The sequence below is a fragment of the Mastomys coucha genome, unplaced genomic scaffold, assembly GCF_008632895.1.
Source record: "Mastomys coucha isolate ucsf_1 unplaced genomic scaffold, UCSF_Mcou_1 pScaffold22, whole genome shotgun sequence".
Taxonomy (NCBI): domain Eukaryota; kingdom Metazoa; phylum Chordata; class Mammalia; order Rodentia; family Muridae; genus Mastomys; species Mastomys coucha.
In genome coordinates, this window is record NW_022196905.1 from 90419002 (window position 1) to 90433027 (window position 14026).

At 42.2% G+C, this 14026-nt stretch overlaps 1 protein-coding gene across 1 annotated transcript in view; it reads left to right on the plus strand.

Moving 5' to 3' along the window:
• The first annotated feature begins 4890 nt into the window (after positions 1–4890).
• The window catches only part of Fgf5 (fibroblast growth factor 5), a 20402-nt gene continuing 11266 nt past the window's right edge, over positions 4891–14026 (plus strand). The window contains 2 exon segments of the mRNA XM_031342153.1: positions 4891–5164; positions 5166–5262. Coding sequence (XP_031198013.1) covers positions 4913–5164; positions 5166–5262 — 349 coding nt within the window. The 5' untranslated portion in view covers positions 4891–4912.

Below are 14026 nucleotides of genomic sequence, written 5' to 3' on the forward strand. Positions count from 1 at the left end.
CCCTCTCCTTCTTCACAGATGGAAAAAGCCTATGATCTCCCATCCAGTGTCCCACTGTAACCTGCTGAGACTGGAGACACCCCACTCACCCCGTGTGCACACAATGTGTTTTCTGACATAATTAGGAGTAGATAGTGCCTGTAACAACAATCTGTCACCTACTGCTATTCTCTGTGGACCTTGCACAGGGTTGCAGAGGGCTCTGTATTGAAGGAGGGAGGGCTTGAGGTAAACTGAAAGTTATGACTTTGGCATCCATGTGTAAAAAAATCCTCCGAACATCTCATCTTCTACTGCTGACCATCTAATACTTTTAAAATAGTTATTTCCCTACTGTTAGATCTTGTCCTCTGAGCTAATTTGGCAGTGTTTGGGGGTAATCAGTCCATGAATTTATGCAGAAGCTCAAACATGAGCAGTCACTAGGTTAGTTCAAAAGCCAAGGGACTGAGCTATACAGCTGGCTTCACTGAGTTCATTCGGGTTACAGAAGGTCTCTTTACATCTGATGCCACAAATGTCGAAGAGGGCAGTGACCAATTCCAACTATCACCCTCTTTGTAGAGAGACCAATGGACCTCTTCAGCTCTCCTTGGCTGTCTTCTCCCACCAAAGGCCCTCCCCACCCTTCTCAACCTGTTCAGCCTGCTCCTGTAGCCATAGGCAATTTTACTGCTCTGGTGGCTGCCAACTTGGCTGGTGGGAAGCCAGACCTGGAGGTGATTGACGGTCGGTCGTGGCAACAGCATGGTCTGAGGGCCGTACAGGTCAGCTCTAACTCTTCCCACAAGACAACCATGTTGCTTTTTGTCTTCAGCTGTTTTTAACAAGAGTATAGGAGATTGGATGGCTTAGAAAACATGTAAGTGAGCGACATAGTCTCAGAGTATGGGAAGTCTAAGATCAAGGTACCTTATGGCAAGCCTCTTACTTTCTTACATGGTGGCAGGGGTGGGGAGGGAACCAGGTATTTCCTATCCCTTTTTATAAGAACACTGATTCATGAGAAATCCATCCCCAGGGCCCACTTACTCCTCAGAGCACCATTACCAAATACCATGACGCTGGAATTTAGAGTTTCAGTGTGAACTTTGAGACAACATACATGTGAAGTCCACAGCAAACTTCCTGAAAATTTGTACGGCATCCCTGAAAACCTGGTTAGCAAAGCATGATGCACATTGTTATATGGGCACAGCCTCTCTGAGTAAGGAAGGGAGACAGGAATGGTGGGAGCCACACAGCCCTTTAGAACCAGAGTTAAGACAGCTTTCGTAGGAAAAAAAATTCTGATTGGCTCCTCATATTAAGAGAGGCCTTACCTTCCAATTTTATGAGTCACAGACCCTCAAACATACAAACCTCACTGAGCACAGGCCTCTCCAGGAGCAGAGGCTTGGCTCAGGTGAAGATTTGGGGCTAAAGTCTTGGTAAGGTTCTGGCACTGGAATCTGCTTCCAGGTGGGAGGGCCTCTAGGATGGCTTGCATTGCCCTGGGTGATGCTCCCTAAGACATTATCTGCATCCTTGCCTGCATCCTGGTCCTAGCATGATGCACATTTAGGAGGGATGCGATGCCTCAGCAAAGCTAGGCCTTGGCTTACAATCAGTGCCAGGTCATTAACAGCAAACCTGTTCCTTAGGTAAAAGGAAGCTCTCACCTGAACCTCTGTCTTCTTAGGCTTCGGGGGTCAAAGCTGAGGATAGGACACTGTGTGCTCCTTTCAGACAATTTCTGGGGCTAGACACTAGATCAATGATGTAGCTGATATTCTTCTCAAATAGGAGAGGCCTGGAAGGGTCCAGATGCTATGGTCAAGGAAAAGGGGATCTGAGGCGTTGGGGCTTCCAAATGTGAGGTTTAAATCAATAAAATGAGCAAGTGAGCCTGAAGAAACAGGACCGTAAAAGGCCACCATGATGGGATGGAGCCCAACAGACTGCACATGCCTAGCCTGGAGCCTAGGTGATTGGAAGTATCAATCAGCCTCCTGAGCTTTTTACTGCTCTGTGAGGCAGCAATGAGTACATGCACACCGCTCTTCTAGAACGACTAGCTTTACAATGCAGACAGCTAAGAGCATGGGCTTTTTCCAGGTCCAGCTTCTCAGCTCTGAGAGACTGGGAAGTAGGGAATGACGCCATGGTGTTGGCTATGGCCACAGGCTTTTAGGAACTGTGTCCAGGTTTCAGTGGCTCATAAGTAGCAAGTATGGGACTATCCTCAGCAGGGGACCTAGGATGATTGCCTTTTAGAGAGAATGTGGTACAGAGTCACACCCATTTTGGGACCAGCCAAGATGTGGAAAGGAGAGATTTTTGCCTCCAAAAGTGAATTTTCTCTGAGCCCAGCTCTGGCTGAGACCAGCTAGTCATGTGTGAGAAAAGATGTGAACACTGAAGGCATGCACAGCACTGGTGTGTGGACCATTAGCTGAGCTGGCTTGGTCATTCAGTTCACTAGCTCACTGGCAGGTGGTAGGCATGCTGTTATTGTCTCAGGTCCTCTGGCTCAGTTTTTCAGCCCCATCCCACCCCTTAAACAAACACAATTCCAGTTTAACAGTGTTTCATAAATATTAAATTAGTGGCAATTTCTCTACGTGCTTAGATGCGGCAACGGGGGTAGAGTACATGGACACACTTTCGCCTTCCGAGAAGAGAGCTAAGTTGCTTTGCCAAATTTAATCACTTCCCAAAATCAGCTGGGGTTTGTCTCTCTTTCATGAGCCCCGCCCAAACTCTTGAATACCAGAAAAAGTTCATCTTGCCAGGCCCTGAACGGAGACAGACTAAAGCCTGAGCAGGTCATAGCCATCCTAGGTCACCCTTAATGAGGATTTGACTTTCAACTTGGTTCTTACCAGGGGCAAGAGTCACACAGAGACACTGCTCAAACAGAGCTCAAAGAGTAAAAAACGTCAGGAGGCTGAATTTCAGTCTTAGAAAGCTCCCAGAGTCCTCTGCTTCCCCTCCCCCCTGCAGCACGTGGGATGGTCAGACACCTAAGGAAGAAGTTACCCAGCTGCTCCTTCCATAGACACCATAGGATGGGAGCTGGTGACCCAAGTTAGTCATAGGCAGAGGATTGTATGTCACTTGAGAGTCTTGCTGATGTCATCCAGAGACACCAACAGTGGCCTAAACCATGTGAGACTAAGGCTTTCCTTTTCAGAAGGCATATACAGAATCTCAGCATGCTAAATTCATCCACCCTGGAAGGAGTGACTATTCAAATGGACCTTTTGAAAGGAACCTGGTGCTGTCCTTAAAATTCAGGGCTGTTCCATGAGAGATCTGCACTGCAGAGAACATCAGGGGTACCAAGCCTCATGTCATCCTCTTTTGTGTAGGGCACTCCTTTCCCTCCCTTTGGTGATGTCCCTGTGTTGATCAGGCTGTCTGTTGTAAAGCTGCCTTGCTGTTTCCTCTGCTGTCCCTTGTCCACGGAAGATTTGCAATTCTGAAAACAAATCTACATCTGTTTTTATAGCTTTTCATTATGAAGATAGGAAATCTGAAGCAGATACTCAGTCATGAATAAAGTCATGTCTTAACATCAAGCATGATTGATGTGAGTTGACCCCATTGGCTGGCTTCATTGACTTTTCATTTAAATGACCAATGAGTGATATATCATAGCGTGTAGTTTAAAGTTTCAAATATGTTTTCAGACAGAACTATTCCAAGAATGCAAGTCAGGTATATTTCTCAGATAAATAACAGCCATAACATTGCATACAGGGAAATTCTCTCTTCTCAGGTTTCCCTAGGTTGAGATTCAGGGGCCTGCCATTAATCATTCTGTGGGGTTGGTCCTCCAGTCAATGGAAGTTGAAGGGAGCTGTTGGTTAATTCCTCCAGGCAAAAGATCATGGGGTCAGAGAGGACAACTAGACAGTCCTGGTGTTCAGACTCAATTCATCCTTGCCTGGAGTTCAAGTGTGTTTGTGTGTTTGTGTGTGTGTGTGTGTGTGTGTGTGTGTGTTCGAGGATGTTCACCTATTCCAACACAGACACAGGTTTTCCTGAAGAAAAAGCTGGGCACATCGTGCATCAACAGAGTTTCTTAGAGGGCAGCCTGAGTCCTGGCATAATGATTCTGGGTAGCTTTTTAATGGAGAAATAAACACACACCTTAGTTCTTCAATAAATCAATAACAGCAAGAAACCAGTCTTCTCTCCTACCTGGGCCATCTCAAAGCCTTCCCAAGTTTTGCTGCCAATCAGTTTTTGGTTCCCTTCGGAAAGTGGTCCCAGGCTCCAGATGGCAAGAGCCAGCAATCTGGAATGCGGGTGCTGGGTGAAGAGTGAGTTGCCTGGGACACATGTGACCACAGAGGACGGGAACCCATGCCCACGTTGCAGTCCGTCCGTGCCCCTTGCGTGGAGAGCGGCGCGCGCGGAGCCGATTGCCGAGCCTCTGGCTCGGGCAGGGGATGGGGTGACCGGGTGGCTCTTGAGAACCGCTGGGTTGCGTGGCCAGTGCATGGTCGCAGCCAGCGTCCTGGGGGTAGCTTCTGAGGGCAAGACACCTCCTCCTACTCCCGGGATCGTATCTCCCTCCTCCTTCACACCCCCGCCCCCGGGACCGCGGCGCTCCCTCCCCGTACCGGCCAGTGTGTACACAAAGCGGCGGGTGAGGGGAAGCTTCGCAGGCGTGCACGGAGCAGTGAGATCACTGGCGTTATAAATATCCCGGTGCCAGCGCCGAGATCCGCTCGGGTGGCCTCTCTCTCTCTCTCCCTCTCCCTCTTTTTCTCTCTCTCTCCCCCTCTCCCTCTCCCTTCCCCGAGGCTATGTCCACCCAGTGCGGCGAGGGAGGCAGCGCCAGAGGCACGCAGCCGCGCGGGGGCTACGGAGCCCGGAGCCAGCCCTGCAAGATGCACTTAGGACCCCCGCGGCCGGAAGAATGAGCCTGTCCTTGCTCTTCCTCTTCTTCTGCAGCCACCTGATCCTCAGCGCTTGGGCTCACGGGGAGAAGCGTCTCACTCCCGAAGGGCAACCCGCGCCTCCTAAGAACCCGGGAGACTCCAGCGGCAGCCGGAGCAGAAGTAGCGCGACGTTTTCTTCGTCTTCTGCCTCCTCCCCAGTCGCAGCTTCTCCGGGCAGCCAAGGAAGCGGCTCGGAGCATAGCAGTTTCCAGTGGAGCCCTTCGGGGCGCCCGGACCGGCAGCCTGTACTGCAGAGTGGGCATCGGTTTCCATCTGCAGATCTACCCGGATGGCAAAGTCAATGGCTCCCACGAAGCCAGTGTGTTAAGTAAGTTGCTCACTCTCTGACAAAACCTGTTCTGGGAGGGACGGTCAGTATTCCTTTGGGCCACAGGGTACCTCTAGGAGCCCTAGGATCTGGGACTCAGCTGGTTCTGGAAATAGTCCGGTAGGGTTTCGTGGAGATGCTTCTACTCCGGGCGAGCAGACGCACCCTTCCGTCTTGGGTAGCAGGCATGGCTAACTCCAGGTGAGGTTATCCTGGTGAGACAGGCAGCTCCTTTTCAGAATACCCTGGCCAGAAAAACCAGCCACCCACCATATTTGGAGATAAAAAAAAAATAATGAAAGAACTAACAATCTTTCTCCTGGTACAATTTCTTTCTACTTATGAACTAGAACCGTATTTTTTCTTTAAGCGTCAAAGTATATTACTATTCCCTGTACACAATTTACGTTAGTTTATGAAAAGAACCCATCTGAGTACTTCCATTCTCCAATTACAAATATCCTACATATCCCATATTATGTTTGTATATTAATATCTCTGTGTAACTTTACATGCATAGGCACTTTCACACCTATACATACATATGTAGATACATACATACGCACGCATACACCTACTACACATGTCTATGTAGAATTTACGTGTGCACGCATACTGGGAAAGCAAAGTTCTGTTTGCAAGAAAGCAACATGATCTGGAAAACCGGACAGATAGTATAATGACTAAGTCCGGTGCTGGGTTTAAGCACGTTTAGTAAGCTGAGACCCTGAAAATATCTTGTTAGCCTTTGGTTTCCAGGGACAGATGGAGGAAAGTTCTTAATTTTAAAAGAACTATAGAGGAGGTTGAAAATGGTTGTAAATTGAGCATAGCTTTAAAAAAAAAAAGAAAGAAAAAGAAATCAACCTCCCAACTTGAATTTTTCCTGAGTTCTCTCTCCTTTCCTCTTTGCTTCCACCACACCCGCGTTCCCTCCACCCCACCCCACAGTCTTCCTTCCACTCCATCTGCTTTTCTGGACCACCACATTAGTCATTCGCACTCCCCTCGCTGCTGCTAGACCGTTGAGGTGAGTGGTGGTTTGGAGCTGGGTGCGGGGACTGTGGCTGGCTCTCTAGTCCTGCGAGGTGTTTTCTCACTAGGTTCAGGTCGGGTTTCCAGCAGGGCTCAGTCCTCCAGATAAAAGCCACAGCAGGGACCACTCAGACTCCCTTGGAGAGCGGCAATGGGGCCAGGAGATAGTGCTGTGCAGTCACCTGGCTCCTCTTGGCTTCCTGGTGGCTCTCAGGTACACCTCACTAGACCAGTGTCCTCAGAAACGAGAACATTTCTGTTTACTCAGCTCCAAGAACCATGGGCTTTATTTGTTGGGCTGACAGTCGGCTGGGGCCTGTGGAGAGGGTTTGGAAATGAAAACACAGGTGGTATGGCCGACCGACAGCCTCTTACAATGAGTTAAGAGGATCAGGCGCGTGAGATCCGGCAGTGTCCCGACAGGTGCTGTTCCAAGCTTGCCGGCACCGTGCTTTGTCTTAGGAGAGCAATACTTCAGCCGGCTGAGGTGCAGGTGGAGAGGTCGTGCACAACAGAGAGGGCCCTAGCCTCCCATCCATTGAGTCTCAGGGCTTCCAATATGGTCCACATTGGATCTCCACTCTTCACGTTGGAAAGAAACTTTGGTCTTTGCGTATGAAGGGAATAGTCCGTTCTGGTAAAGGTGGATTTTCTGTTGCTTGGGGAGATGTTACTTCTGTTTCAATATTTCTGCTCACTCTCTTCATTTTGCAGGGTTCAGTTCTACCACGAGACACCCTTTAGTCTCGACTTCAGCAGTTTTCCCAGCTCTTGTAGAAAAGCTTTCTCTAGTTTGTTGCTGTGAATGAGTATCAACTGCGCATACCCTTCGCTTGCTCGGGAGAGACCCCAGTAGCAGTATCCAGCAGTAGGTTGGAATCCCCTGTGCCTGGGGTAGGTAGCTTTGGAGTGCTAGGGCGCTCTGGAAGCAGCACAGTTCCTTCTTCATTAAAAAAAACTCCTTGAAGCTGAGTGTGGCTTCGGTACAGGCCTTGCTAGGAGGGCTTTACAGAAACATAAGTGAAGGAAAGTGAGAGCAGACGACAGACTTCATTTATCTAAGGAAGAAACTGGCCGGCTACCTATCATTTCCAGAGGCTAATTTATTTTAAAATCCTCATTGAAAGGTGGCCACAAACCAGAGGAGATATATCCTAGGCAGGGACTAATAAAACTTCGTTTGTAGCTTTTTTCTAACTCCCAACCTTGCAATTTTAAACAGCCATTCAGAATTTAATTTGTACCTTTCAAAAGACTGGCATTCACTCATTCATTCATTCATTCATTCATTCACGTACCCAATGGAGGGCATCTGCCTCAGAATGCATGTTTTGGTTACTTCTGTGCCACGTTTCCTTTTCGTTTTTGCATTTTCTCTGGCTTTGCATTCCTCAGATTTTTCTCAAAGGAAAGCATAACTTAAATCAGCACAGTCACAATCCTTTTGGTATCAGTACTTCCCAACACAACTCTATGAATTGATTTTATGTGCACTGGAAAGGCATGGGATTTGGAGATTTAAAATGGCTCTTTACACTTAGGTAGCTATGGAAGAAAAAGCAGCTTTACTTGCAATGGATTACTATAGTGCACTTTGAAGATGTGTGTGTGTGTATGTGTGTGTGTGTGTGTGTGTGTGTGTGTTGACCTTGGATTATGTATTGCTTAGAATATATGTGGAAACATGTGTTTGTCTCCCATAAGAAAGACCGAAATGCATTGGGGTAAATAACACTCAGTATAGAGTGTATTTTGTTGTTGTTGTTGTTTTTTGATAACCCAATAAGACTTTTTTTGTCAAATAAATTGTCATTTTTTACTTGATAATGAATATATTTGCCCAGCATGAAGATTTGTTTAGTTTTACTATCAAAATTATGCTCTAGCCACAGATACTAAAACATCCCTTTAGGTACTTCAACTAGTAAGGCCCTGGTTTGCCTCATTCAATAGTGGTACCATGCCTTAAATGCAGAATATGTTATCTAGCATCTTGCATATGAACCCTTGTAGGAAAGCAATACTGGGGAAACTGAATAAGAATGGACAAGACCAGAGGCTATGAGCTCTAACCCTTAAGAGAAGGGAACAACGGCTTTAACTTACAAGCTATCAAGTTTAGCTTCCATACAGTGCTTTCCTTGACTTACCTTGGGCCATTAAAACTATGAAATTAGATAGTAGTTCAGAAGAAAAACTTTAGGTGATGACTATACACAGCAGTTACACAAAATGTGAATATTTCATTCATTCACATTTTGATTAAGAGAGTCCTCAATTTTACACTTTGTTTTGAAAATCTGATTTGACTATCCATTTTGGTATCATATGCTCATCAGATGTCTCCCCAGGCTGGATAAACCAGAATTTACTGTGTAGAGAAATTCAAGTACATTTCCTCACTAACTTAATCAGCAAAGACTGAGCTAAATTGGATCATTCAAGACTAAGATTTGATAACTTGGCAGAGCAGTATGTCTGTTGTCATGGATGACAGTAGAGAGACTTCAGTGTCGCCATGTTTTTATTTGGGAAATTTCAAATGCTTTACTGAAAGCTTCTGAACTCATGTGATATCTGCATTGCCCTAACTTTTATTCTCCTAGTCTGTAATAATGTGTCCCCCATCATCAATGGCACCTTCTGATACTAAGATAGCTAAAGAACAGGAAAGGAAGCTATATGTTTTTTCTTACTGAGGTAAACTTATTCGTAAGGTGTAATCACCCTTTTAACTAAGCAGATTAAGGACCAATGGTAGAAACACCAAGAAACTTTGTCTCTTGCAACCTTGATTATCAACCTTGATATTTTACTAAGAAAGGCTTCTTCCTTCCATCTCTGTCTCTCCTTCTCTCTTCTCCTAATCATAAGCATCTTGGGACAGAGGACACACCATCATTAATACCTGTATATGAATTAATTTATCCTGATTTCTCTACACTCAGCCCCAAACAGGAGGGAGACATAATAAATAGTAAGAGCAACTCAAAACACATGAACCTACAAGGGTGTTGTCCCCAAGACAGTGCGACATCAAGGACAGTCACTGGCCTCTGCAAGAGTCTACTTGGGTGTCCCTAAGACAGCACAGCATCGCAGTCACTGGCAGGTCTGTGAGACGATTGCCTTCCATAATTTTGCTAAAGGACACTGTCTTAGCATCCATAGGGTGAACAAAAAATGCCCCTTAAGTTTATTATCTCCAACTCTTAAAGATTAGAGGACAAATAATACTGATTTCACTAAGTCAGCTTTATAGAAATGTTTCTTGGGATGCATTAATTCATGATTTAATGCACATGGATTTACAGTATTTTGGAGAATTCTTTAATGAGTTACTGAGATCTGTGCTTCTTGGAGAGACAGAAAGCCCATTGTGAGTTGTGCAGAATTGTGCTGGTATTCTAGAAAACCAGACTATGTGAAATTATTAATATTAGTTTAGAAATTATGATTTTAACAATGGTTCTAGTATTAGGTAAAAATTACATTAAGTTTCAAAAGATTAATTACAAAGTTGCTTGTGTGAAAAACAATTCTTACATACACACATATACATACACATGCTCACATACATGCATGCACGCCTACACACACACACACACATATACACACATTTATTAACTTTTCAGGAACATTAAATCTTAAAATTACATAGTCTTTCCATTATAGGGCAATATGTGATTTTTATAACAAAGTTTATCCTACAAACAATGCAATATGTAATAATATAACACTTTTATAGGTATTATTTCATCATCTCCCCATATTTAAAATTAATTGTAATGAAAATGTATATAATAAACACATAGAATAAAATACGCAGTGTATTGAGATACAAGTTAATTGAGTCAAAACAAGTTCTTAAAAGAAGGTCTTATGGTCAGAAAGCAGTCATTTAGTTAAACAAGGACATATTTTTTTAAACCAAGTAAATATTTATAAAACCATTTAATTTCAACATCTTAAAAGGTAGCCTGAAGCTGGGCGGTGGTGGCACACGCCTTTAATCCTAGCACTTGGGAGGCGGAGGCAGGTGGATTTCCTAGTTCGAGGCCAGCCTGGTCTACAGAGTGAGTACCAGGACAGCCAGGGCTACAGAGAGAAACCCTGTCTCGAAAAACCAAAAAAAAAAAAAAAAAAAAAAAAAAAAAAAAAAGGTAGCCTGAAAGTGTGAGAATTTGATCTTTGATGATGCTGTATATTTTCATTAATGTAGGACCAATTTACATTTATGAAGCTGAGTACATCCATAAGGACGACAGAAAATTCTTCAATTTCTTTGTCATGGCTTCCTAATAATTAATATACAGAAAATATTGAATAAAAAAGATTAGAAAAATGTTTCTTGGGCTGCATTAGTATATGAGTTAATGCATCCTTAGCAATCTAGAGGCATGAGTACACTGAAGACAACCACGAAGGGCTCATGGTCCAACCCTATTGTCTTCTTATGTCAATTATTCCACAAAGAAAAGCTTTCCCAATGGCCCTTCCATGCTTCTGATCACATATGTAGTCTTTACATGTTCACTCCCAACCAGCTAAATACTTGAACTCTTTACGGATGCTTCCAATATTATCCTTAAATTCTGATTCAAATATAGCTTTTTATCAAATGTGATAGTCATATTTTAATAATAATATAGTATACTGCATCTTTCTATAAAGTTAAATATCATATATGTAGAGTATATTTTCAATTTTAGAAAGTTAAATAAACCATGTATGTATGCCTATTATATTCTATAGAAACTGATGTAGGTACCTTTACTAAGTACTCTGTGTGCTTTGCCAGTATCTGGTAAAGTGACAATGCTTCTAAATCCTTGCATGTGTATCACAATCAAACAACTTCTATATTAGGCTCTACCTAAATTAAATTTTAGAAGTATTTGAAAGGAGATTATATGCAAGACACTAGTGCCTATTAACACTCTCTTACATAAGCAAAACTAGTTCTGTGTGAGGTGGGTTTTGTTTTGTTTGGTTTGGTTTTCTACTTTTTGTTTCTTTTAATTCTCATGAAAAGACACAACACTAAAGTGGTACCTGCGAATTTTTAGAGACTGGGCTTTCTTATTCTGGGCTAAGACTGTTCAAAAACAATATTAACAAAACAGTTTCCCAGTATTCCCCTTTCTCTGTGAAACTTCTAAGTGCTTAACCACGGAGCTGAGTGAGCACAAAGTAATATTTGTGAGAATACCAGGCTCTCAGCTTGTGCTGTGCAATAGAAGTCTTCAATAAACTGATCCACCTGCATGTATTCATTGTCCTCATTGGCAAAGTTAACCATTGTGCACAAGTCCTGCAGGGGAGAATGCTGTTTCAAGGACTCCTGAGGAAAATGTCACCTCTGCAGAGATCTCACCACATACCCTAAGCAGGGTACATGCTTGAAACGTTGTGTCTAAGTGTTGAGGCTGCTTTCTCCTCCTCTGTGTTTTATTTGTTTTTTTTTTACCTCAGCATTAATGAACTATATTACTATATATAGTTAGTTAATATATACTATATATCTCAGCTCTAATGAAATATAATGTTTATATATTTTAACAATATCATATGTATAACTAATTAGAATATTGTCCTCACTCATATTTATATAAAGTCTTTTGTGTCTTTATTATTAATACTAGGCAGGCTTTCTAGCGATGTGCAGAGTACACATTGAACCTTATTAAAACCCTCAAGGAATTACAGTGAACAGTTGCTTGACTCAGCACATGCAGTTCTTGAAATGACTGTAGGAAATAAGGGGACAGTGGCTCGACATACAGACTGTGCATCACACAGTTGCAACAGCATGCAGATCATTATACTTTTCTAGGAAATGACTTAAAGCACAATACTTCTCAAACTGTAACTCACTAAACAATTTACAGATGTAATGTAATTTATATTTTCAGTATCTTAGGTGTGGTTTTTATGGTTTTAAAGGATTGTTTTATGTAAGAAATTATAACTTTCCAGGCTTTTGAATTTTTCATATTGGTAGGATAGTAACAAATTAGAATTAGTTAAAAAATATTTTAAAAGTCTCTTTCAATACCTTTAGGGCTTGAAAAGGGTTTATTGTCAAATGTCCTAAAAGCAACCTGCTGTTTACAAAACAGAATTACTGAGGAAGCAGAATGAAGTTTCTGAGTCTTGAAATAAATCATTCCGAGCATATACTCAGTGCTAGCCATTCTTGAACATAATGGATGTCACAAAAGGTCATTATATACTCTTTTATTTAATCTCAGTAGTGAAGATTGAGAACAGTTGACGTAGACATTGAATTCTTCACAGTTCTGTGTAGAGGAGTCTGTGTTTTATTTTGGGATTTTTTTGTCATCCTAGGTATTTTGGAAATATTTGCTGTGTCTCAGGGGATTGTAGGAATACGAGGAGTTTTCAGCAACAAATTTTTAGCGATGTCAAAAAAAGGAAAACTCCACGCAAGTGTAAGTAGAAACCACTTTGTGTTTGTTAAAGAGTGCTCCGCAGGTTTGCTGTCTGTTAACAAGGTGAAGCGATTGTTTGCAGAATGAGTAGAGAAGACAGACAATTTGCTTAAGGAACTTATTTTTTTTTTCTGGTAAAATTATATGTATGCATAATCAATTGTGTATCTGTCTATAAGTAATAATTGGGATATTTCACTGTCTTGGAACCAAATAGAACCTTTGAGACTGTGAAGGATAAATGCAGTTGTGAACAGCCTTTGTGCACGGATCACAATTGTTAGTTTTCCAGAGTTTGTTTTTGGGTGAGACTTGTCACAGCAATGAGCTACTCTGTGGCATCACATAAACCTTACATTTGGTGGCATGTGTGTTTAATAGATAGAGAAGTTCTTAAACGATTGTACAGGTTCCTCATGATATCGAATTTGGGTTTAAGTAATATCATATATTTCCATGTAGGAAGTAAAAGACAGAAACTAAGGCTGCAAAGCCTCTCACCTCCCAGAGAGAAACTGTGGTCGATGAAGCAGGGGGATTTCTCTCTTGTATTTTTTGTTGTTGCTGTTGTTACTTCAACTATAATTATTTAATACTAATCTTTCATTCAAAAGTTTTCTTCAGAGGACTTACACATTTTGTAATCATTTTAAAAATTATTCGTTTCTTGGCTTTAACTACATCTAGATTCTGTTTATTTGTATTAGTGTATAGTAATTTAGGGCTTTTTGTGATAAAAGAGATATTTTTTAACACTAAATAAATTTAAGAGGCAATTATTCAGTATAGTCATTTAATTAATAGGAAATGAATAGCTGAATATTTCTTTTGTAATTTTCAAATTATACAGAAAATATAACTTAAGAGTGAAATCAACTGACACCTGGTTCTTAGCCAGGTGGATCATTAAGAATCTATGGATCTTTAAGAATCCGATCAGAATTCCATGCATTTCTCTATGGACAACCTTACAATGTCCTTTCCTTTGCTTCCAAGGGAATGAATAACTTCTGAGAAACACCATGGCTATTTGGGATTTTGTGAGATGGTACAAATAAAGTTCTCAGGGCAGTGTTCGGGGTCTCGTGAGTGGCAGTGTGTACTATTAAATGCAATGAGCTAACTATAATGTAAATGTAGCCAAACACTACAATCTAGGATTAATAAAAGGCTTTTGTTAAACTCTTTGGTCACTAATTTTAAGAATTATAAAAGCAATTTATTTCATTTCTGAGTTGTTTTACTCTAGCAAGGACTAACACAGTTTTTTTTTT